Here is a 25,638-nt window from a genome sequence, read left to right as displayed (position 1 = left end):
TCCTTCCTTCCTTCCTTCCTTCCTTCCTTCCTTCCTTCCTTCCTTCCTTCCTTCCTGTGTGTTGTTTCTATGTGTGTGATAAAGTGGGGAGGACAGAAAGAGAAGGAATAAAGGTATAATATGAGCTAAAAAAATGCCCCCAGAAATTCAAATTGATATGATAAATTGCAGGGGATGATAGTTAGCATGCATTGTAGTTCTTAATTATTTCATTAGATTAAATGCACCTGAGGAGAAAGTCAAACTGGTATGAAATGGACTTTACTGTTTGTTTGTTTTTGTTTGTTTATTTCTCTCTGCCTCAGAGGAAGGCAATAGCAAAGGTTCTCTAAGAAAGTCCTGCCATAAAAACCCTGTAATAGGTTTGCATTAGGGTCATCAAAAGTCAGAAATGACTTGAAGGAATGCAACAACAAAAGTCAATTGCAACCCCTCCTCTGTTTAATTGCTCAGCTTAGTACTGGGGCAATAAAGTCATCCAAGATATCAAATTTTAAATGGAAATCCATTTAAAATCCATGTGAGGGATGAAAGGGAGCACAGTAAATATATCTTTCTCCAGGGAGGATAAGAATTTTGACAACTGTTTCCATAACTATTAGTTAGCCTCTTTCTTCACATTTTCTGGAAAAGGAGCATCCATGGGCACCAACCAAAATGCTAGTTTACCCCCACACATGGGATCCAACTTTCAAAGGCTCTTGTAACCAAGTTTAGTTAAACATCTTTTGTCTATTTTCTTCGCTAGTCTAAGATGGGTTTACTGAGACAATAAATTTAAATTTTCTTTTAAACTTACAATTGCATCCAGAGTAATTACTCATATTTCTACCGCAAATGTATGTTGTGCTAATCCTGCCACCATCAATGCACCATTAGCACACTGTGGCACATCAATGACACAAGTGCGGTGCCCTGATGTGCGGACACGACATTGTGCTTGCATCATCATGCCGGCCCCCGTGTGTATTAGGGTTCAGGAGCGGGCGATTGCTGCATGCTCCTGAACCCTAATTTTGGCCTGAGGACAGTGCTTCCTGCCCATCTGTCTCGGGCTTTAGTGTTAGTTTTAATGTGCAGATAATCAAACATAATTTATTTAATCATTTGAAAATGTTTTCCTTTAAATTAATTAAAATTATGGTTGCAGAGCCATAGTCCCATGCAAGCAAAGGAAGTTTTCATTTGCTTTATTTGTGTTTCTTAAAGGTGTTGGAAAGGAAGTTGATACTATATAAAGTTACTCCCTCTCATCCTCCTTTCATATTGCACATGTTAGATTAGAATTTGTATGTCTGTATGTGTGTGATAAAAGTGGTTGGAGACAAAGAAAGATAAATAATTGCATGGGGAGATAATTAAAAGCCAAGTCAGTCCTTAATTATTTCATTGGTTTAAATGCATTAAATGAGAGAGTCTTTTAGGATTTTTACTACCGCCTCTCTCCACTTCTGTGATTCTAAAAACAGAGTGTTAATCTTTCTGCTTGCATATGCAAGCACTTGAGAATTTCACTGAATCAGAAAACATCCTGAGAGGTTTTATAGAAGGTGATTATTTATATAATTGATGGATTATGAAGAGACTACTTTCTAATGGATCTCAAGGTATTTATTAACTTTATTAAGGCAATAAATAATTTATAGTGGCCTGAAGAGTAGGAAAGACGATAAGAAGAATTCATTTAAGAACGAAGTTTGCTAGGCACAATATGAAGAGCACAGGTAAGTGAAGATATTTTTTTTCCAGATTTTATCAAGGGGATAGCACATTATTTGTTAAAGTTAACTCTGAAAACCACATGAAAATTCTTCTCCTCCTTCTCTTCTTCTACCTCCTTTTCCTCCTTTGACTTTATAAAAATCATATTTAGAATCCAGTCATTTAAAAATTATTGTGAATCACAATTAAATCCAACTTGCACTCATTTTCCTATAATTTGTAAAATGATAGAGTTATGGCTAGAACAACATGATGCTAGCCATATATTTATGCACACTTGCAGCCAAGTGCAAATTGCATGTTTCATCAGTTTTATCTACAAGCCAGCTCCACCAGTGTGCAAATGCAAGTTTTAATTTTAAACAAGTATTTTCAATTTCAATCTTTATTTAGAGTCAATATACCCAGCAAGACATGCCACAACTTAAAACCATATAAAATGGAAAGGTTACATATAACTTAACCCAAGTTACACAAATATAGTTGCTGGTTTATTTGTCACCTATATGAGTGGAAAGCAAGGCTTGCTCCATTTGATTCTTCTATGCATGTGTCATGGATTAGAGACTTTCTAGGTATTTCTTCTTGCTAAATATCATAGAAATTCAAAACCAATGAAGAAAGATCAGATCAATGGAAATATGATAATATGGACTTCACATTTACATTGGGTAAAAGTATAATGTGTATAGGACAATTTATTTCATTTACGTTGTATCAAGGTGAGTTTTTAAAGAAATGGCTGTCGAACCCTCCTCCCCCCCCAAAAAAAAACCAGTTAAAGGAAACTTTTCCTCTTTCTTCTTCTCCCCATTCCCTTTCTTCATATTAGTATTTAGAAAGAACAGTATTTAAATTATGTGTTTGTCAGTGACTAGTAAATCCAATGCACATTTTTCATTATGACACAGATATGGCTGGGATGGATATGGCTGGGGCAGTGTTTTTTTGTAATTTCACGCTTCAGTTATAGAATATCAAGGGGCTAGAACATTTGTAGACACAGGGTGAAAAAATGTTTGTAAATTATATGAACCACAAGCCTTATTACGTAACTAGTCTTGCTAGTGTGTCAGTGAAGGTTTCTGCACTGCATTCTTTCCAGTTTTTAAATTAATTTTCAGGGAATTCCACCTCTAATGTCTCTTCATATGACTAGCAATGAACTGAACAAGATGATCAGACCACGATTACAATTCTATACCTACTTGCACAGCAGAAAACATCATGATAATCATTCACAATTACATGTATGCTTAGATTTTCATGATGGGAATACCAAAATATAGTGAACATTGAAATGAATAAATAAATAAAAAGTCTGTCTGGTCCATGAGGGCTGTCTGGTAATAGTTTGATTCCCTTGAACGTGTTTCACACATGGTGGTTTTTTTTCCTGCATGCATATTCTTGCTCAACACTGGACTAAAATAAAAAGCAACAATACAGATTCTTTCTCTATTTTTGTCTCCAGAAGAAGAAAGCGATGGTCAGAGCAGAGGATCTATGACTATACAAACTTCATATCTAGACAAATATTTCAACTGAATGGTAGAAGAATATGCAAAAAATACATATTAAATCACTGTCCCATGGAAAATCAAACTGAAGTGGTAACTGAATTTATTCTCTTTGGACTTTCAAGTGATCCACGAATGCAGTTGTTTCTGTTCTTCATGTTTCTCGGCATATATGCTGCCACATTACTAGCAAACTCTATGATCATATTGGTAATTAACACACAGCCTAGTCTTCACACCCCCATGTTCTTCTTTCTCAAGATACTAGCATTGGTTGACATTTGCTACTCAACTGTCACTGTTCCAAAGATGCTAGAAAATTTTGTCTCAAAGGAGAAATCAATTTCTATGGTGGGATGTTATGCACAGATCTTTTTCTTTATCCATTTTGCTTGTGTTGAAATTTTTCTGCTTACAGCAATGGCATATGATCGCTTTGTTGCTATCTGTGACCCACTACATTATTCAACAATTATGAATAAGCAGATGTGTCATCAGCTAGTGGCTGGAACCTTTATAATGGGCTTGTTGGATGCTACAGCCAACACAGTGCCCTTAATGTGTGTGACCTTCTGTGGAGTCAATAGAATTAGTCACTACACCTGCGACCTTCCTGCAGTTCTGAGTTTGTCTTGCAGTGGATCATTCACCAGCTATATGTTAATTCTTGCCTCTGTTTTTCCCTTTGGTTTTACCCCTTTCCTCTTAACTCTTGTCTCTTACGTTAGAATAATTTCAACCATCCTGAAGATTCACTCTGCAAAAGGCAGGAGCAAAGCCTTCTCCACTTGTAGTTCTCACCTCATTATGGCTTCTCTGTTTTATTTTTCTGCCTTTGTCCGATACTTGAAGCCTAGTTCTAACTCTCTCTCTGACCTGGAGAGGGTGGCCTCTATCCAGTACCTTATTTTAACTCCTCTGTTAAACCCTATAATATACAGTCTTAAAAACAATGAAATGAAAACTAATATTCAGAAAAAGTTTGGGAAACGTAGGTAAATCTACAAGCGGTACTATAAAGAAACATACAGAAAAATGTCATTTGTTAGTAATTTCATTAATTTCTATCTATCTACTTTGAACTTGACTAAATCTTGTTCCAACTCACAGTTCTTTTGATCAGAAAGTCTATACAAGTGTGATATTGATGTAAACCTTTATTTTCTAACATATTATAAAAATGATGTGTGTGACTATATTTACCCATGTTGTAGCCCAACACAAGATGCAGAGAAAGAGTACAAGTGCATAGTGTACAAAGATAATAATGTGACACTGATAAAAAAATAAACCCAGGAATAATACTAAAACAATGATATGTATCTCCTAGTCTTATGGTTAGATCTTCCACACAGTTAAGATCTTGCTATTAAACTAGGAATCTGTTAATATGAGTGCATTTTTCTGGGTGTGGTAATTTGACATTGTGCTTTGTGTTTTGAAGTGCTAAGGTCAATGAAAGAAATGAAAGGAGTGATGTGTGTATGGTATACTAGAGAGGTCGAGTGCAGTAACCCTTTCATAGAAGTACAGTGGTTAAAAAACAACAGCAGCATAATATCCATACCTGTAAAACTATGCAGGTTTCCTGAAAAGTTCCCCGGCCATCAGAAGGAAAATCTAATTGCTGAACTCTGACCTCACCACAGTCTATTGTATTGTTTTTAAGTATGCTTTATGTTTTAATTCTACATTGTTTAATTGTATTTTAAGGGAGGGGGGGTTGAGGGTTCGGACTGTATATTTTTAGACTTGTAAGCAGCCCCGATTGCATTTTGTAGAGAGGTGGGATATAAATAAATTTTATTATTATTATTATTATTATTATTATTATTATTATTATTTAATTAAATGAAAAATATTAAGTGGAATCACTCCAAACAAATAGTTACTACTACTCAGCAGTGGGCTATAACAAGTAACATACATGCTGTTTTCTTGAAAGGATAGAAGCATAACATGATAGAGCTGGAGGCCATCCACCCAAATCCCCGCAGATGAAGAAATCTACAAGTAAAGCATTCCCCAGACATCATCCAATTTTTATTTTAAAAGCCCCAATGAAGGAACTCTGCCACCTTCCAAGGTAGTCTATTCTAATGCTGAACTGACTGCCCACCTAGAACAAAGTAATGAAGCCAGACACATAAGTTGTATTAATAGGTCACTTTATTTTAACTGTTTCAACTTCTGAACAGCAATTGGGGGGAAGAATCTATTTTGGGTCAAGCTGAGGCTGATGTCTTACCACAGATCCCCTCCTCAGCCACCCTTGGACAAAGCACCTAAAGCCCCAGGAGCAATTCAATTGCAGATTGTTATCCAACCAGCCTTTGTGTTTAAAAACCCTCCCCCCCCAAATTGAAGGGTTTAAAGAAGAAATGTGCATTGCGAACCCTAAGGGGTATCTTCCCTCACCCACACCCTGAGCCCCATAACTATAGGAGTAATTTAGGAGACCTGCCCTTTCACTAAATGGTGCCAACTGGTGTGTGCTGGCCTGCATTCTGCTCTGTCCTCCAACTATCTGCCTTGGGACAGCCTATTATAGGCACTACCATTTGCCAATCTCCCCATGGTCCACACATACAGTGTAAGGAAGGCAAAAAACCCAAGGAGAACATTTCTATTGAAATGACTGGCAAAGCTTCTACGGAACTAGAGGTGGAATGGTGGGTTGAGCACTGCTGGGCCAAGAGGATGATGCTAGAGTGGATGGGACTTACATGCTTTCTGGCTCAGCCCTCTCCCTCAATGCCATGATATCATCACCTTGGAATCCTTTTACTGTCCAGCCTCCATTCAGCTGAGCAGGCAAAGACAATCTTTTCCTGTAAGCACGCACACTGCAGGACTGGCACTGGACTTTATTCACTAACTTCTTACTATTTAGTCAGAATCTTATTTCTTTAAATTCAGATCATGTAAATAATCCTGGTTAGAATGTGCGATGAATCTGTGTTGTTCACATGAATTTCAAATGCATCTGAGTAAGGTTTTTTTTTGGGGGGGGGGGGGGGGCTGCTAAAACCTTACTAAATCTGAGATAATTGATCTTGGGTTTTTTCCTCCCAAGTTTTCTTGAAAAATTTGTGCATTGTCAGCTGTGTGAATAACCGATGCAGATAGACTCGGGATAAACCAGGATAAAACTTTGTATGTCTTGAATGTGTTATACATCTGGATTCCATCTTTATTCTCAGAGCTGAGACTTGTGAGCAACAGAACCTGCAGAGATGTGCAGAGATGTTGTTCCGATTTAAAAAAATATATAGTGTGAACAACAAAACTAGAATGTGTGACTGCATGAATTCACATTGTCATTCTAAAAAAAAAACCAACAACAACCAATGTGTAGATAACCCCTTGAAGTACAAACCCATGGGTTTGGCTTCTGATGGTTGTGCTGTAATGCGCCCTACATGGGGCTACCCTTGTGCCTAGTTCAGAAACTTCAGTTAGTTCAAAACATGGCAGCCAGATTGGCTACCAGAAAATCTAGAGGCGACCACATAACACCTATTTTAGAATTTCTTCATTGGCTGCCTATTAGTTTCTGGGTGCAGTACAAGGTGTTGGTAATAACCTTTAAAACCCTTCATAGCTTGGAGGTACTCGCTATAGGCTAACCTGTGAGAGTGCCTTCCATCATACAATCCACCCTGCACACTCAGGTCCTCTGGGATGAACTTACTGCAGCCAAGAAAGACCAGGTTGGCTGCGGTTACCAGATGACCTTTTTGTCTGCTGCTCCTAAGTTATGGAATGGCCTGCTGGAAGAGATCTGTCATATTACCATTCTTGACACTTTTAAAAAGGCTATCAAGATGGACCTCTTCCGGCAGGCCTTTCTGGACTGACCTTCCCATACACTGATGCAGATTGCCCTTTGTTTGTCCAAATGTCTCTCCCCAATCTTGCCTATTTTAAATTGATTTTGATTTTACTGGTATTTTAGTTTAAAGTATGGGATAAGGGGATATGCAAATTTGAATTGTGTGCATCGACAGGGGAAGTGTGGCCCTGTTGGTGCTCTTGGACCTTTCAGCGGCCTTCGATACCATAGACCATGGTATCCTTCTGGAACGCTTGAGAGGGTTAGGAATCAGGGGCACCGCTTTGCAGTGGTTCCAGTCCTATCTCTCAGGTAGGTTCCAGATGGTGTCGCTTGGGGACAGTTGTTCGGCCAAGAGGGTGCTCAAATGGGGTGACCCTCAAGGTGTGATACTGTCTCCTATGCTATTCAACATTTACATGAAGCCGCTGGGTGAGATCATCCAGAGACATGGGGCGGGGTGTTATGCTGATGACACCCAAATTTGCTTCTCCATGTCTCAGACTGCTTTGGTGACTAAGGATGGCATCTCCCCTCTGAATGACTGTCTGAGGTCAGTAATGGATTGGATGAGGGAAAATAGACTTAAACTGAATCAAAGTAAAATGGAGGTACTCGCGATAAGCAATCCTAATCCAGGAATGGTGATAAGCTCTCCAGTTCTGGATGGAGTCACACTTCCCCAAAAGGACTGTGTTCGTAGCTTGTGGGTACTGCTGGACTCGTTGCTTCAGCTGTCATCTCAGGTGGATGCGACAGCCAGGAGTGCCTGTTATCAGTTTGGGCTGATACGCCAGCTACGACCCTTCCTGGAACGGGAAAACCTAGAAACGGTTGTACATTCACTGGTAAACTCTCATCTCGATTTCTGTAATGCGCTCTATATGGGACAACCCCCATGCCATGTTCGGAAGCTGCAACTGGTCCAAAATATGCCAGCCAGATTGGTTACAGGGAGTTCAAACTTTGACCCTTTTACACCTGTCTTAAAATCCCTACATTGGCTGCCTATTAGCTTCCGGGCACAGTATAAGTTGTTGGTCATTACCTATAAAGCTCTGGATGGCTTGGGTCCAGCTTACCTAAAGCCTCCTCCCATACAATCCTTCCTGCACTCTCAGGTCCTCTGGGGAGAATCTCTTGCAGTCTAAGAAAACCAGACTGGTAACAACTTCCCAGAGGATGTTTTCTGTTGCCGCTCCAAAAATCTGGAATGACCTGCCAGAAGAGATCTGCCTTATAACATCTTTAGAGGCTTTTAAGAAGGCAATAAAAATGGATCTCTTCCGGCAGGCATTCCCAAATTGACCTCCTTGGAATGTTCACTCTCCAGTTGGGAATTGTTGTTTTTAATGGTATTTTAAGGTGGGAAGGAGATAGGGAATTGGATTTTATATGTTTTGCTACGTTTTTACTTGTGGTTTGTTGTGTTTTATTTTTATTGTTCTTATGTTTGCTGTTACCCACCTTGATCCAATACAGGGAGAGGCGGGATATAAATAATAATAATAATAATAATAATAATAATAATAATAATAATAATAATGTATTTATTTATGTATTCTATTGATCCTTCTGGAAATGCAGGATTACTTATGTCCAGGGAGAAAGCTTGGGAATGGGGAGGGGAAGGAGGAGGGGCGCACACTATGGCAAAGCATGAAGGGCTAGCATACTCTTTTGACTACAGCCATTACTGCAGCCTCAGCAGCTCACCCCACACCAGATGACACCCAATATGGGGATGCCACTGTGCAAGGTTGGGGAGAACCCAGACTTTGTAGCCTGTGTGGACAACACCTTGGTCTGCTTCCTCAGATGCATGGAGACAACTTTCCAACTCTCAGTTATCTGCATGACAAGTTGTTAACCTGCAGTTATTATGCTCCTTATTTTAGATTCTGTTAAGTTAAATAAAGATGTGATTTGTTTTATTGCATCTATTGTGTCTTTCCTTTATGCCATATAAGATGGCAAGGAGATGTAAATTACAAGCTGAAAATCTTGTGTGTTTGGGGTGTGTGTGTGTTTTCCTTTTGTTTATACCTTTCTTCTCCACCCGCTTCTATGATTCTAAACAAAGAATGTTAATGTTTTTGCTTACATGTCAAACCCTTTGAGAGTTCTATTCATCCAGAGCATAAAAATCATAAGAGGTTTAACAGGAGGTGATTATATTTGCAATTTACCCAGAACTGTGAAGAAGTCACTTTCTAACAGATCTCAGGGCAGTTGCACCACTTTGTAATACCAACTGATCATCTGAAGTGATTCAAGAGTGGGAAAAGAAGCCAACAAGAATATTTTACAAGCAGCTTTATGGAATCCATATGAAGAATACAGGTAGCTTCATTTCCCCCCTACTTTTCACTAAAGAAGGGCCATTATTTGATGAATTTAAAATTGGTGAAGTTAAACCTTGAAGAAAAATGCCAGAAATATTCTGCTTCCTCTTCTCACATCTCTTCTTCCTTCCCTGTCCTTCTTTTTCTCTATTCTGTAGACATATTAAGAAACCAATCATTTTCAAATTATTGTGAATGCTAACAAAATCCAACTTGCATCCCTTTTCTTGTAATCTGTAAAAATGACAGAGTTATGTCTGGAATATTCAGCTGAAAGCTGTGTACTCCAATGAAAGAATATCAAGGAGCTGGCTATATTTTTATTTAGCAGAAAATGTCATTGTAATAAATGGGAATTACATTTAAGTAGACATGTATAGAATGACAGAATGCAAAAGTAGATGAAAATAAAATGAATAAAATAGTCTTTTTTTTAGTACTACCTCCTGATAATTTAATTCTTTGCGCCACAGATTACTCCTTTTCTCGCTACACGTTATTGCTAGACACAGCACAAAACAACAACAACAATAAAACAGACACTATATGTTTGTATCTTTTCCCTTAACAGGAAAGAAAAAATGGTAAAAGCAGTGGATGTATCACCATACGAATGCCACACTTACAATGGAAAAATATTTCAGCTGAATGGTAAAAAGCAAATTCAAAAATATGACAAGTAATGTCCCTCTAATGTTGAAATTCTATCCATATCAATCCTACTCACACAGATTTTATAGATATTAAATCATCTTTTAATGACAAATCAAACTGTGATAACAGAGTTTATTCTCTCGGGACTTTCCAGTGATCCAGAAGTGCATCATCTTCTCTTCTTTGTTTTTCTAGTCATATACGTCTCCACGTTGTTAGCAAACTCTATGATCATATTGATTATCAGTGAAGAACCTAGCCTTCGCAGCCCCATGTTTTTCTTTCTCAAAAATCTAGCCTGGGTTGATATCTGTTATTCATCTGTCACTATCCCAAAGATGCTGGAAATTTTTGTATCAAAAGAGACATCCATTTCTATGGTGGGATGTTATCTACAGATCTTCTTCTTTATTTATTTTGCTTGTGCAGAAGTTTTTCTGCTTGCTGCCATGTCCTATGATCGCTATGCTGCTATCTGTGACCCACTACATTATTTAATAATTATGAAGAAACAGATGTGTCATCAGCTGGTGATTGGAAGCATTATAATGGGCTTGTTGGATGCATTATTCAATACAGTGCCTTTACTATATGTATCCTTCTGTAGATTCAACATAATCAGCCACTACACCTGTGACCTTCCTGCAGTTTTGAGTCTGTCATGCAGTGACACTTTCACTAATCAAACAGTGATTTTTGCCGCTACTTTTCTCTTTGGTTTTATCCCACTACTCTTAACTCTTATCTCTTATGCTAGAATCATTTCAACCATCCTGAAGATTCACTCGGCCAAAGGCAGGAGCAAAGCCTTCTCCACTTGTAGTTCTCACCTTATTGTGGTTTGTCTGTTTTATTTTTCAGCTTTCTTTCGATACATGAAGCCAAGTTCTAACTCTCTCTCAAACCTGGACAGAGTGCTCTCTATCCAGTATCTCATTTTAACCCCTCTGTTAAACCCTGTCATATACTGTCTCAGAAACAATGAAATTAAAACTTATCTTTGGAAAAGGATTGGGAAGTGTATGTAAAACGACTCAGCTATGTTTATGTCAATTGAAATGTCAAATTTATTGGCAGTATTTTTATGTACTGCAAAAATGAAATTTCATGTTGAAGGAAAACAAGAATTGTAACATTTAAAGGTAATGTTATAAGATGCTATTATGAGTATTAAATTCAGTTCTGGCAGGCCTTTCCAGATTAAACATCCCGGCCCAGGTTCCCTGATTCCCAGGTTCCCTGATTCTCTCATTCCTCCCGTGGCCCCATCTTAGTGATGGTTGAGGATCAACAGAGGGATATCAGGGTTTTTAGTTTTTAATTGTTGTTTTATGCATTGATATTGTGTTTTAATATGTTATACTGTTTAATACTGTCTTAAGGGGGGGAGGGATAAAGTGTTTTTAATTGTCATATTTTATATTTTACTGTTGTTAACCGCCCAGATTGGTTTGCCAGAGGGCGGTATACAAATTATTATTATTATTATTATTATTATTATTATTATTATTATTAAGAGAATCTATACTATGTGTCTTTAATGTTGGAATGGATTATTGATGAAACTGATAAAGGAATTTGGAGAAGCAACAGGGTGCAGACTGAATAAAGAAAAATCGGTAATTATTGGTAAATACTTAAGCAATAAGAAGGAAGTCAAATTAAGAAAACAATTGAGAATTGCTTTTTAAATTTTATATTTATACACTTTAACTTTCTACTGGTTTTAAATTGCACTATTTTAAATCTGCTGTTCATGATCTGAATCCTTATACAGTATTGGGAAAAAGGCAGGATATAAGAAAATAATAATAATAATAATAATAATAAAGAAAGTCAAATACCTAGGTATAGTAATAACAAATAAGACTTCAGAATTATATGAGAATATGAGAAAATAAATTTGGAAGGATTTTGTTTTACTTGTAACATTGGCTAGGATTGTTTTTGCTCATAAATGGAAAGCTAAAACGATTCCAAGTGAAGAAGGTTGTATTTGAAATCTATATGATATAGCAGAAATGGAAAACATACTTTGAAATTGAAATATGAAATGTTTGAGACGTTCCATAGGGCTTGGAAACCTGTAATAAAATATTTGAGGGAAAATGGGGCACTTAGTTGTAATTAATTTACTAGAGAAGCTAAGCTTGATTTGGATACCTAAATGTTTGAAAGGAAGTGGTACAGTGTGGACAAATATTTTATTAAATACCAAATTAATTTTTGTTAGGAAAATGGAGAGAATTTCAGAGGGATTGAAGACACTGTTAATAGGATTGGGGTACCAATGTTAATTGTGGTGAAAGAAATACACAACACATGTAAATACAAGCTAAAGAAAGCAAGGGAGGAAGTCAGTATGTGTGATGACATGAAAAATGAAAAATGAAGGGAAGAATGGAAGAGGAGAGAATGGAAAGATAGGATTAGGTAAGTAGGGCAAGGTTTTGAGTATGTAGTAGAGGGAGTAGATGATGTAGGTTGGCTGAAGAAAGATGTGAGATGAGAGAATAGAGAGGTATGGTAAGGAGGTGGTGAGAACAAAGATGAATGAAGGAAACTAAGGTGGGTTACAAACCGCCATTTTGTACGTATTCACTACGTATTAGGGTTAGAAAGGGGCAGTGCTTCCGCACCCCCCTAACCCTAGTACATAGTGAATACGTACAATATGGCGGTGGTCGTTCCACACTCATGGCGTCGCGAGTGCACCATTGGCGTCTCGCGGCGTCATAACTGCGCCACAGGAAGAAGCTTCATTTTGGAGCTTCTTTTTTGCTCTACGCAGGAGTCGCACGGTTTGGTTGCTGCGGCTCCCTCACGGAGCAAACAGAAGCAGCGGTCTGTAACGCACCTCAGTTAGATAAGAAGTTAAGAAGATTAAAAATGGAAGAGTGGGAAAGTGAAGAAGGTAATGGATGGTAGTGAGATATTGTATGATGGGACATGTGAAAGTAGAAAGGAAAAGAAGGTGTAGGTGTGTTGAAGAGAGGTTATTGAAGTGACTGTGTGAATATATGCTCATAAGAGATAGTCATAAGACAGTTTTAAAGATGTTATTAGTGTTGTTATATTGTTAATACCACTATTATCACAGTTGTTTGTTTGATAGAAATATGTTATGAGATATAGGTGTGTTAGATGATATAGGTACATTTTTGTTGTAAAATGCTTATGTGTATTTGGTTTGTATGTGCTTTTATTACTGAAATTGTTTTATTTTGAATAAAGATTATTTAAAAAATAAAATTTGAGATGATTACTGTATATGCAAGCTGAATGTTTGTAATATTTATCAATAGCTTAATAAAAAATGTAAATGATTTTGTTTTACTTTTTCATTGATCTGACATTTCCTATCAGATGTTTCTTTACTTTTCTTGTATGTATTTTTTCTATCAGTGTGTAACTTTTTCCTTTTCTCTTGTTATTTGTGTGATAACATGGTATCCCTTGTATTAAAGAAAAATGGGAAAAAATAATCTTAAAAAGAGTTTTGTTGTTTCAAACATGAGCAGTGCACAAAGGTTAGAAAGAATATTGTAACACTGATAGAAATTACTTTCAAGTTTAAAAAGTATGAAAGAGATAGACAAACTAAAAGGTAACTCAGTAGAAATATTGGTGGAACAGCACAACTAAGTGATCAAGAACAATTAACAGATATCATGAAGGAAAATAAGGAGGAGATGTAGAAAATATTAGAAGATAACTAAGATAGGAAGTAAGATGCAAGCTTAGAAAAATGACTTGGGTAAAATATATGAAAAACTAAAATAACAACAAAACTCAAAAATGAGGCATGCAGATGTAATTTAGAAGCATGCACGCCAGAAAAAAATGGTCAAGGAGACTGAATCAGAGCTCTTTCTGAAATACATGAACAACAGTTGCTTAGACTCTAAAGGGTGAAGCAGATGGGTGATCTGTGGCCACTCCAGCTGCAATCACTCTAGGAACCCAGCAACCTGACGGCCCATTCCCGAAGTGGGCCATCGGCAGCAGTATCAAGTGGCAGGAACAGTTTTTTTCCATTCCTTTTCTAGCTGGCTTCAGGCCACCTTAGGTGGCTGTGGCATGGCTTCCTTCTCCTTTGGGGGCATGTGTTGTCTAAATGAAACTGGCGAAAGCTGCTCTAATTGGACCATCTACTTTGGGCCTAAGGATCCTTAAAGAGCATAAGACTCTTTGCCCATTGTTTTGTGCATGTTTCCAAATTTTAAATTGTGCCTGCATGCCTCATTTTTTAGGTTTAGGGTTTCAGCATTCTGTCATAGCTCAGTGCTATGGGATTCTAGGATTTCTGTTTTTTTAGTTATTTAGGCCCAGCACAGATGGGCCACTTGCGCTGATATTAGGACTCAATAGGGCACAGCATCCATATGCGCCGAGCCCTAATATTGGCGCCTTTACATCACAAGGCTGTGGTCCCATCCACAAGGGGCACAGCCTTGTGATGTAAGGGCACCTGAGCATCCAAACAGCTCTGGGTGAAAAAGTGTTGCAGCCCTTATGATGCCTCAAAGAAGGAGCTGCTTAGAGCATGTGAATGCTGCAGCACAGATGCGGGGCAAAAATGGGCGGCATGGATCCGCCTGTTTCTACTGCCCCTTAGACTTCTCTGTCAGAGAACCCTGGTGCCACAATACACTGCTGTTCCCAGGATTCCATAGGATGGATCCATGACATTTAGAGCAGTGTTAAACTGTATTAATTCTGCAGTGTGACAGAAACCTCAGTGGATGTCTCTTGGGCCAGTTGCTCTCTCCCAGCTCGATCTATCCTGTAGAGTTGTGATGATAAAGTTCAAGAGAAAGAGCCACATTTATTTATTTATGGGATTTATATCCCACCTTTCTTTTAAAATGGAAGTCAAACAGCTTACAATAATTTTTAAGTTTTACAAATATATATGAAAACATATTTAACACATATTTAACAGGTGATTATATATAATATAAGTATGAAATAGAACCCTCTCAGAAGCTTCTCATAAATTGACTTCCTCAGTCCTTCCATTAACATGCCCCTAATCTACTCATCATTTCTATTTCTAATTTTAAATAAAGTTGAAGCATTACATCATAGTCCACCTAGAGCATTTTCTATCTTAAAATAGTGTCTTGTTTTTGTTTTGTTTTACAATAATTTAAAAAGATAAAACTTAATCATTAATTACAAAAGTTAAAATATAATTAAATAATACTAATATTAATGCAGTAGTACTTTCAAGAAAACCCATTGGCCTAAAAAGAGCACTAAGAACACTAACACAGTACTGCAGAGAAGATCAGCTAGAACTCAGTTATTTAAAAAAAAAACTAAAATCATGCCATTTGCTAAAAGGCCCAAGAACCATAATTGGAATATAGATGGCCACAAGATTGAACAGGTCTCCTGCTTCAAATACTTGGGGGTAATCTTTCATGCTAGGAAAGCGTATGGGGGCTATGCTGCTGGCAATGTGCAGAGGAGCTCAACAGCCATCCAGAAATTTCTTATGACAAGAGAAGGCTGTTGTATCATGTTGGCACTCAAGCTTTAGAAGACAAATCAATTGCAGAACTGTTTTATGGATCCTAACCGGGGCCTCTCTCCAACTCTGCACCATTTGGACTTGTGCAATCCAAATTTTTAAGATGAGCATTCCAAGCCCCAAAATGTATGTCTAATGTAAGACTAGAATCACACTTTATGAAAATGGAGGCCAGAGTGTAGGTGACTATACTCAGCTACTCAGTCCCTGCTATCCTGGCCTGATTATTCAGCCCTTAAGTCAGAAATTCTTCCAATGAGAGACAAGATAGACTCTCACAAATTTAAAACATGTCTATATTCGGCCTCAGTTTCTGCGGGGGATCCGTTCCAGATCCCCAGGGGATACCCAAATCTGTAGATGCTCAAGTTCCATTGTTCTTAATGGTGGCACAACCACTTGGCTGCACCACAACTGGGGACAATGGGAGTTTGCTGTCCCAGCCACCTGAATTCCGCCTTGCCGTGGGCGGTGGGCGGCAGGGTGCTGCTTCCTCTTCGTCCTCCTTCAGTTGTTCCTGCCTCCACCTCTTCCTCCTGCCTCTGCCTCCTCTTTCTCCCCCCCCTGCAACTGCTGCCTCCACTTCTACTCCATTTCTATGTCCTCTACTACCACCCTGTGGATGCTGGGATCTGCGTGTCTCAAGTCTGCAGATACCAAGAATCGACTGCATTTTGATATTTCTCAAATTCTATTACTTAGCATGATGGTCAACCAGTGCTTAGCTCTGGACCCATAATAAGGCTAAGCTTCTTCAGCTATAACCAATGAAATTGTGGCCTGTTTTGCTCAAGGCCACCCAGCTGATTTCTATTTGCAAGTGAGGTTTCTAACTCTAATCAGCAGTATCAATGTAGAGAAAGCCCTGGTGTATGCACACACCAATCAAGCCTCAAGGAGTAGTGGAACATGCAAAAGAGCCTTTACTATGAGTCTCAGGCAGATTCATATGGTAGAAAAGCCAACATGGTGTCTGAGTGCTCTTCCAGGATTCCAGGAAATTAGAATTAGAATCCTTACTTGTACGTAGAAATCAGATGGGTGGCCTTGGGCAAGTCAACCTCTTTCAGCCTCAGCAGAAGGCAATAACAAACCTCTTCTGAACACATTTTGTCAAGGAAACCCTCATGGCACAAACTGGAACCAAGAGGAAGGCTTCCAACAACAACAACAACAACAACAACAACAACAACAACATACAGGATAAGAGAGTCTTTCAGATATCCTGCCTCCAAAACACTTAGATTCAGCACCCTGAATTGAGCTCAGAAGAACATTGGAAGTTCTTGCAAGACTGGTAATATATGGTCTCTGAAGTATACATCTGACAAGGATCTGGCTGTGTTTGTTTGTTTGTTTGTTTTGCTTTTGCACTAATTGTAGCTTTTGCACTTTTCAAGAGCAGCTCCACATAGGGGACATTGCAATAATCTAATTAGAAGACAATTGAGGTATGAACCAACAAATATATTTATTTGTAAAATAAAGGACTTTTTAAAGTGAAATATATTGAATGATAGAATCATAGAGCTGGATGGCAAGGGCCATCCAGTCCAACCCCTGACATGAAAGAACACAGAAACAAAGCACCCCTGACAGATGGCCATCCAGCCTCATTTTAAAAATTTCCAAAGAAGAAGAGTCCATCACATTCCAAGGAAACGTATTCCACTGTTAAAAAGCTCTTATCAACCCCTCTTTTATCATGCAAAAAAGAACTGCTTCCAGCCACTTCAGGGACTACCTGAATAACAAAGCGATGTTATTCAAGGTGAACCATCAGTCTGCTTCACCCCCAAGTCAGGAAGTTCTTCCTAATGTTGAGGTGCAAACACTTTCCATGTAGTTTGAATCCATTGCTCTGGGTCCAGTTTAAAGATATGGGGCAAACTCTGAATCCATCTTAGCTGCCCATTCAAGTGAGAGAGAAAAAAGTATTCTGTCTGCTCCACTTGCAAGTTTTATCATGTTTCATCTGAGAAAGAAAAAGGGTTTATGCATCCTAAGGATGTAAAGAATTGTCTCTCTTATTCATTTCCTGCTCAAAACAATGGATGTCCCAACAATTAAGAAAACCCATTGGGAAGGATAATAGACCAGTGAGACTTTTGTGTAGTTTTCTCCTAGTATTCACAAGTATCCCAAAGTGTTCTGGAGGATTGTTCTGCACAGAAAAACATATGGCTTCTCATGCAGGAAATATGTTTTCTGTGCAGAAAAACATGCTTTTGCTCAAAGGATTCCCCCCCCCCCAAACAAATTTTTTTTCTGAAACACATTAAGATGCTGAAATACAGGACAAATGCTGAACAAAAATATTCAGTTTTTAAATTGTGAATTTACATCCCTAATATACCCAAAGCAAGCTATATTTGATTTCCATAGCCTCATTGTCTGCAAAAGTCAGAATATTCACTTGAGTGCAAAATTGTACATGCATATACTTTAAAAATACATACTTATCATAGTGGTGAGTACATGTGTTTAAGATCTATTACTGCCTCTCAAGGTTGTTTTTTTTAATTACATAAAAATTTCAATTATTCCACATCAAATATAATACCAACCATTGATTTGATTACCATTTTTTATAAAATAAAATAAGAATGACAGAACCACTAGAATATTTAACAACTCAAGCTTGAGGCCCTGGGAGCAGTCGGCTTTTTCCAGTAAGTGTCTTAAGAGCTTTTTTAACCTCTTTGTTTCTCAGAGAATATATAATGGGATTAAGCACTGGTGTTACCACAGAATACAGGAGAGAAACCAGTTTGTCTTTATCTAGAGAGTAGACAGAAGAGGGCCTAATATATGTGTAAATAACTGAGGAGAAGTAAAAACTGACTACAATAAGATGTGAAGAACATGTGGAGAAAGCCTTCTTCTTCCCCTCAGTGGAACGGATTTTCAGGATGGTTCTCATGATGAACAAATATGATGTTAGAGTCAAACCACAGCTACAGATCCCAAATATGACATCTGACACAAAAGTCATACTCTCATTGATGCTGGTGTCTGAGGATGCAAGCTTCAAAAGTGGAGGTATATCACAGAAGAAATGATTGATTATGTTTGAGTTGTGGAAGGAAAGCTGCAGCATTAGCCCAGCATGAACTGCAGAGTTAACCATTCCAGTAACCCACACTCCTGCTGCTATGCCAATGCACACATCCTTCCTCATGATCAGTGTATACTCCAAAGGATGGCAGATAGCAGCATAACGGTCAAAAGCCATGAATGAAAGAAGTAGAAGTTCTGTCCCCAAAGCCCATATGAAGAGATATACCTGTGCAATGCAATACTACATACATTATATATAAGCAAAAAGTGCCTTTGGTTCATATGTCATACATCATATAAAATTTTGTTATGAAAGAAATTTGTTTTGTTATGTGAAATGAGAGAAAACAGTTTGACACTGAAAAAATTAAAATATTTCATTATTCTCATAAATACACACTGTTTGATTTAACACACACACACACACATTAAGATGCCGATGCAAAAATAGACAACAAATGTGAAAGTATATGCATGGAAGACTCCCAGAATAGTTTTTTTTTTTTTGGGGGGGGGAATCACCACTCAAGATTCACCATTCAATCTGTCTGCCATCTTTTAGAAATGGAAACTATCAATTCAGCATCAAAATGTCGTTGTTTTAGGCACACAGTATTTACACAGCTTTTCTCTTTAAAAGATAATTATTCTTATGGAATCCCAGTCGTCCTTGGCCCCATGGTATTAGCACCTCATTTAAGGTAGCATCTAGTATCTGATAAGAGATTGTTTAAGTTTGTCAAGAGATTAGCCAGATAATCCAATGATGGTTAACCTGGGAATATGATGTCCATAGAATCTGAGTACTTAATTCCAGCCATCACAATTACATACCTAGAGCAACAATGCTTTCCGGAAGAGGACTATGTACTAGAAGTAAACAATTTACCACAAAAAACTGGAACTGAGGTGAGGGTTTTGTCCTTCCTTCCTTCCTTCCTTCCTTCCTTCCTTCCTTCCTTCCTTCCTTCCTTCCTTCCTATATTCACGTTTGATAATATTATGTCAGTGTTCAATTCCAAAGGTTTGTAGCTATAATTCTTGAATTGGAAATGAGTCCACTGAGAAAAAGACAGACTAGACAAGGTGAATATGGACCCTTTTATGTCCATATGGCCAAACATAGTAGAACTTTTAAAATGTTGAGTTTTCATAATGTCTGCCTATGCTATATTAAACTCAGACTGAAAACTGCCAGTTAAATATCTGACTGTGTTGTTAGCAAAGAGGAACAGAGGTTGAATGCTTCGCCATCAGTACAGCATACACTAGAATTTTTCCACAACCTAGGATAGGATTTTTGAACTCTGAGCTTTCTAGATGCTTTGGACGGTAACATCCACAGTCCCTTTACTGTTGGCTGTTTTGGCTAGGACATCTGGAAGAAGTCCAAAACAAGTTTTCACTCCTCTGATCTGACTAGTCATAGACAATGTATAAGTAATAAGCTATATCCACATAGTGATATTGCAAACAAAGAACTCATGTGCAAATCTCCCATCATTTAGTTGAGACATTTATGCATGGGTATCAGTGACCATGAATAAATTGTTTTATCTGTGGCACCTCTTGCTGGTGAGATACATTTTCACAGACTACAGCCTAATTACGCTGATGAAGTTGTTTCTGTTCCATGAAACATATGTAATCTTATATATATGTCTTATCAGAAGAAGCGGTCATTGAGTTAAATGGTCATATTCCTGGATAAATGGATATAGGACTGCATGATCAGTTTCTAAGATATTCCAAGCTCCTTTGTTGCTTTTTTTCTTGAACAAATAAGGCTGTCTCCCCAGCCTGACAATTTGTTTCTTTTACAGAGCTAGTCATGCAAATAAATTACCTGCTCAGTATATTATGGAAAATTGACCAGCTCTTGACTTCACAGGCAAGGCTCTAGAGGGATTTTCCTGAACCTTCTATTCTATTCTATTCTAGTTTGATTTATTTCCTGCCTTTTTCCAGTATCAAACTAATTCAGTTACTTCCCTTCAATTTAGCTGTATTACAGCTCTGTGAATCTTTGACAGTAGCGAATTACCCCATAAAATGATACAGTTTCAGCTCGTGGTTTGGAGCGTCTTCTACAGTGGATTTCAAATAGTATAGTGCAATATAGGGAACAAACAATTATTTTTTGCTTGACCATAGAAGGTGTAAATAACTAACTGAAAGGAGACAAGCTCCACATTCTCTAAGATGGTCAACTGTTCATTCAGTTTATAGTGTTAAAAAGCCCAGTGGGTTTGGCCACACTAGGCCTTCTTCAGGGGTCTTTGAGAGAAATCGGTGGAGTTCTAAACACTCTACAAATTACAGGCCTATAGAGATAAAGGGTTCTTGTAATTTGGAGAGTGTTTACAACTCCAGTGATTTCTCTCAAAGGCCCTTGAAGAAGGTCTAGTGTGGCCGAAACATTTTGGGCTTTTTAAACACTGTAAAAACTGAATAAACAATTGACTTTCCTAGAACATGTGGGTCTTGTCTCCTTTCAGTTTGCTGCTTGACCTGCTTAGATGAAGGCCCTGATTCACATACCCAATAGTTGGCTTTGAAGAAGTCATTATCTCTTAGCCTAATTTATCTAACATGATTGCTGAAAAATTAAATCACCTTCTTATAAATTATTCTGACCTTTTGGGAGGTAAGGGAGTGCATGATGACAGACAGAGGTTTGCCTTTATTATTAAAAAATCAATTCATATTGACTGATTCATATGAACAATATATTTTTATCAGCCATGGGGTGGCTGAGACTTTGGGGCAAAGGATGAAGGGGTCTTGGCTTAAAGAAATGGGAGAAAAGTGGGGAAATGAAAAATCCTGTCACTCTTATCATGCCAAACAACTGTAACCTAGGAGATTATCGCATGGACAAATAACCCGACTCTTCCCTGATGGGAAACAGCCAGGCTACAGGATGCGGGAGGGTATCATTGCTTGTAATTTTCCACCAATTCCAAAGGGTAGCTGCATCCTGGCTGCATCCCAAGTCCCAGGTGTGCTTCCGAAGTTGCTTTTCAAAGCCAGGAGCTTTCCTCTGAAGTTTGCCTAGGACATGGGATGCAGCTGCCCAGTGGAATCGGTGGGAAATTACAAGCGGTAGTAACTGCCTGCATCCCATAGCCTGGCTGCATCCCATTAAGGAGCAATCAGGTTCTTTGTTCATGTGATAATCTCCCTAGTCAAAAAGAGAAGCAGTCTGTTATGCACAAAAACATGTACAGTAAGAGATTGGTCCCTAGGAACACATATATTGGGTTGGATCCACAGTTAGACTGAAGTCCTATATCCCAAACCAATGATTTGTCTCGACCAGTTTAAATGTTATTACTTAATCAGTGTACATTGCAGCATTTATTTATTGAGTAAGCCATCTTCTCATACCAAGTGATATTATCTCTACATAGAATAATATATGTATTTTTGCTTGCAGTCACATAATATTGGAAATGAAGAATCATTCTGCCATTACAGAGTTCATCCTGATGGGCCTTTCCAGCAGTCCTGAACATCAGATGATTCTTTTCTGGTCATTCACCTTCCTTTATGGTGTGGCTTTAATAAGCAACACCCTTATTGTCCTTGCTGTCAGCACTTGTAGCAAGCTCCACACACCAATGTATTTCCTGCTCATCAATTTGTCTATACTAAATGTTTTTTCAGTTTCTGTTACAGTTCCAAAAATGTTACAAACTATTTTAGCAAAGCAAAAAAGCATTACCTTTGCAGGCTGCATTGCACAGGTGTACCTTTTTATAATGGCTTTAGGGACTGAGCTTCTGCTCCTTGCATTCATGGCTTTTGACCGCTATGCTGCTATCTGCCAACCTTTTCAGTACATGGTCATTATGAGGAAGGAGTTTTGCATCGGGACTATGGCTGGATTGTGGCTCTTAGGCATGGTTAATGCTTCAGTTCACACAGGACTTGTGGCACAACTTTCATTCTGTGACTCAGATCTCATCAATCATTTCTTTTGTGAGCTGCCACCCATGTTTAAGATCTCCTGTTCAGACACAAGTCTGAATGAAACCATGGTTTTTGCTGCTTCTGTGGTCATTGCAATTGGGAGCTGTGCATTGACACTAACATCGTATTGGTTTATTGTGCAAAGCATTTTCAGGATCCGTTCCACAGAAGGTAAGAAGAAGGCCTTCTCTACATGCTCCTACCATCTCTTGATTGTCAGTGTGTACTATTCCACAATAATCTATACTTTCCTTAGGCCTGCTTCAGCCTACTCCCTGGAGGAAGACAAGATTATTGCTATCCTTTATTCTGTAGTAACACCAGTTCTCAACCCACTCATTTATTCACTGAGAAACACTGATGTTAAAGAGGCACTCACAAAGCTGATAGCCAAAAGAATCTTCCAGAAAGATTAGTTATCTGCCTCAGACTGAACAATGTATGACTATTGAATCATGTGCATGTATTATCATTCTGTTTCTGTTCACAAGACAGACACATAGTCTGCACCTACAGTGCAGAATTAATGCTTTTGCCATGTTCCAGTTTTGGGAGCCATTTAGCCTTTTATGTCAGAGACCTCTGGGGCCCCAATAAACTGAAAATTCCAGGACTCCATAGGATGGAGCCATGGCAGGTAAAATGGTGTCAAGTTGCATTAATTCTGCTGTTGGGCAGCAGCCATAGTTCTGAAATGTTGTGTGATGAAATAGAAAAATGGAGTTTTATTTAGACATAAACACTGGCATTTGTTTGGCAAAGCAGACTCTGTGACTTACAGGGCAGATGCATTAAAGAGTTTTTTCTTGTTTTGAAAGAAGATGCATTCTGAAATGAAATGAAGAATAAAAAGGAGATAAAATATTGTTTTTAAAAGGATAAAATTAACATTTACATGGTAGAGTTTACGATCATTAATATTTATTACCATTGGCTCTTTTGGCATGTTTGAAATTTAGGAATAAATAAGAGAAAGGAAAGAAGGGGGGAAATTGTATTTCATATTGCACTACCTAAGCCTGATGGCACAGAATAGAATTCCCCAACTATTCTCCCATCTAGACAAACAAGAAAAATATTACCTTTGGCTCAAACAATGTGTTACTTTAAACTGAGATATGCATGGGATTCATACAAAACCAAAGCCTGACCTTCCTTAGGTAAAACAGGTTCCCTTCTGAAGCTACTGAAGCTAAATCTAGGTTTACAAAAACACTATTATTGGTTCATGCTCCAGTGTATAGGTGGGTATGAGAGTCTGGTTTCTTGGTGTTAGGTAATTAGGACTAAGGGCAAGGATGGAAAGCAGGGAAAGCTGTGGTTCGCCACATCCACAAAGGAAGAAAGAAATGTGGATCACCAGTGTGGAATATAGAAAACAGCAAATCATGAAAGGGAAGGGGAGGGAAAGGCAAAGGCAAGAATTGGATTGCACTGCCAGTCTGCTCTCATTGCCAGTCTGGAAAGAAAATGCAGAATAAAATGGAATGAAGCTTTATGAAAATCCCTTGCTGGAATAATGCAAATCTCTTTCTTAAAACACACACAGAGACACCACATCTGGTTTCTTCCTTGTCTCTATAAACAGCATCTTTTAAGGTTCTCTTTCTTTGAAAATACTGAAGGTAGGAGATTGGGAGAGATTGTGTTTGAGTGACTGACTGGGCTACCTTCCAATTCTATAGCACATGCACCACACTCTCTCAAGTCATTATGGGCTACTGAGATAAAAGATGCTCATCTTAAGAGGTTGATAGATAGCTTCTGTTCCACATAATGATATAACGTAGGCCTGTTACAGACAGCCAAAATAAAACTGCTTCAAGTCATAGTGGAGGTATGGTGTTTCAATGATGCATGCGTCCTAAGAGTCCAGAAGCCACACCAAAGCTGCACTCCAGTCCTTAGGGCTGGAGTGTGGCTTTGGTTCGACTTCTGGACTCTTAGGATGCATGCATCATTGAAACACCATACCTCCACTGTGACTCGAAGCAGCTTTATTTTGGCTGTCTGTAACAGGCCAATGTCTGCATTCACATGTGCATGAACGGCAGTAACTGGGGAGTAGCTACTGTATTGGTGTGATGTCTCAAATATGGCATGAACACAGCATACCAGGGCAAACTCATCTGGGACTCTTCAAAATGATTCAGCCAAAATCTTTATTTTGAATCAAAATCTTTCAGCTTCTAAAAGTTTCTAATGTATTTATTCACATTGTAAAATCATAGTTATCAAACTACTGAATCGCTTGTATAATGTTTATTCTAATGTACTTTGTATGTATATATGTATGTATGTATGTATTGTAAACTTGCTAATTGTAAACCATGCTGTGAAGGCCTTATGCCCACATAAATAAATAAACAAGCAAAGCAATAAAGGGAAAAAAATTATATAAATGGAACTTTTGGCTACAAAACTTTGGCCCAAGACACACCAGCCAAAAGTGGTGTGCCAGCGCTGAAACTATGGTTCCAGAGTGTGTGGCAACCGCATGCTCTGGAACCCTAGTCTGTATGGGCGGCAGCATCATGGCGGCATCCTGTCTACATGGGTGCCACCATGATGATGCCGCCGCCGCTCAGCATTTGCACATTGCTGCACGTTGCGTACGTCATGAGTGTGCCAATGGCACACTCATGATGTACACAACGTGCCACAGAAAGAACCAGGAGAACCTGGTTTCTTTTTACTGCAGAGGGACGCCACATGGTTTGGCAGCTGTGGCGTCCTTCCCCAGTTAAAATGGGCAACTCCAGCCCACCATTTCGGGGTGTTCTGTACTGCCCCTTTACGATTAGATTGAACTTCAAGAAGAAGTAGTGTGGCTAGAGATAATGGAAGAAATTTGCAGAGTATTAAGTAGTCATCATTCAGTTTGATACAGTTTATTACAATCCTTCAGATTATACCCCTTTAAAATTTTGTGATGCTTAAAATACACTCCAAAAAGTATACATAAATACAAAGCTGGATATAAAATAT

General features: G+C 38.4%; 4 protein-coding genes across 4 annotated transcripts; 3 read left to right on the top strand and 1 right to left on the bottom strand.

Moving 5' to 3' along the window:
- The first annotated feature begins 3,302 nt into the window (after positions 1-3,302).
- Positions 3,303-4,241, top strand: LOC121933713 (olfactory receptor 10A7-like). Its single transcript, XM_042473700.1, has one exon. The coding sequence runs from the start codon at positions 3,315-3,317 to the stop codon at positions 4,239-4,241; it is 927 nt and encodes a 308-aa protein (XP_042329634.1). The 5' UTR covers positions 3,303-3,314.
- Positions 4,242-10,168: 5,927 nt separating this feature from the next.
- Positions 10,169-11,104, top strand: LOC121935322 (olfactory receptor 1440-like). Its single transcript, XM_042476724.1, has one exon. It carries the CDS (start codon positions 10,181-10,183, stop codon positions 11,102-11,104), a length of 924 nt encoding a protein of 307 aa, XP_042332658.1. The 5' UTR covers positions 10,169-10,180.
- Positions 11,105-18,250: 7,146 nt separating this feature from the next.
- On the bottom strand, positions 18,251-20,734 carry LOC121933712 (olfactory receptor 13A1-like). Its single transcript, XM_042473699.1, has 2 exons — positions 20,720-20,734; positions 18,251-18,916 (listed from the first exon to the last, which is right to left on the bottom strand). Exon 2 carries the CDS (start codon positions 18,848-18,850, stop codon positions 18,251-18,253), a length of 600 nt encoding a protein of 199 aa, XP_042329633.1. The 5' UTR covers positions 18,851-18,916; positions 20,720-20,734.
- Positions 20,735-22,121: 1,387 nt separating this feature from the next.
- LOC121933711 (olfactory receptor 13G1-like) lies at positions 22,122-23,066 on the top strand. Its single transcript, XM_042473698.1, has one exon. The coding sequence runs from the start codon at positions 22,131-22,133 to the stop codon at positions 23,064-23,066; it is 936 nt and encodes a 311-aa protein (XP_042329632.1). The 5' UTR covers positions 22,122-22,130.
- Positions 23,067-25,638: the final 2,572 nt, after the last annotated feature.

This window comes from Sceloporus undulatus, chromosome 6, assembly GCF_019175285.1.
Source record: "Sceloporus undulatus isolate JIND9_A2432 ecotype Alabama chromosome 6, SceUnd_v1.1, whole genome shotgun sequence".
In the NCBI taxonomy this organism is placed as follows: domain Eukaryota; kingdom Metazoa; phylum Chordata; class Lepidosauria; order Squamata; family Phrynosomatidae; genus Sceloporus; species Sceloporus undulatus.
This window is presented reverse-complemented; position numbering and strand designations above follow the sequence as displayed.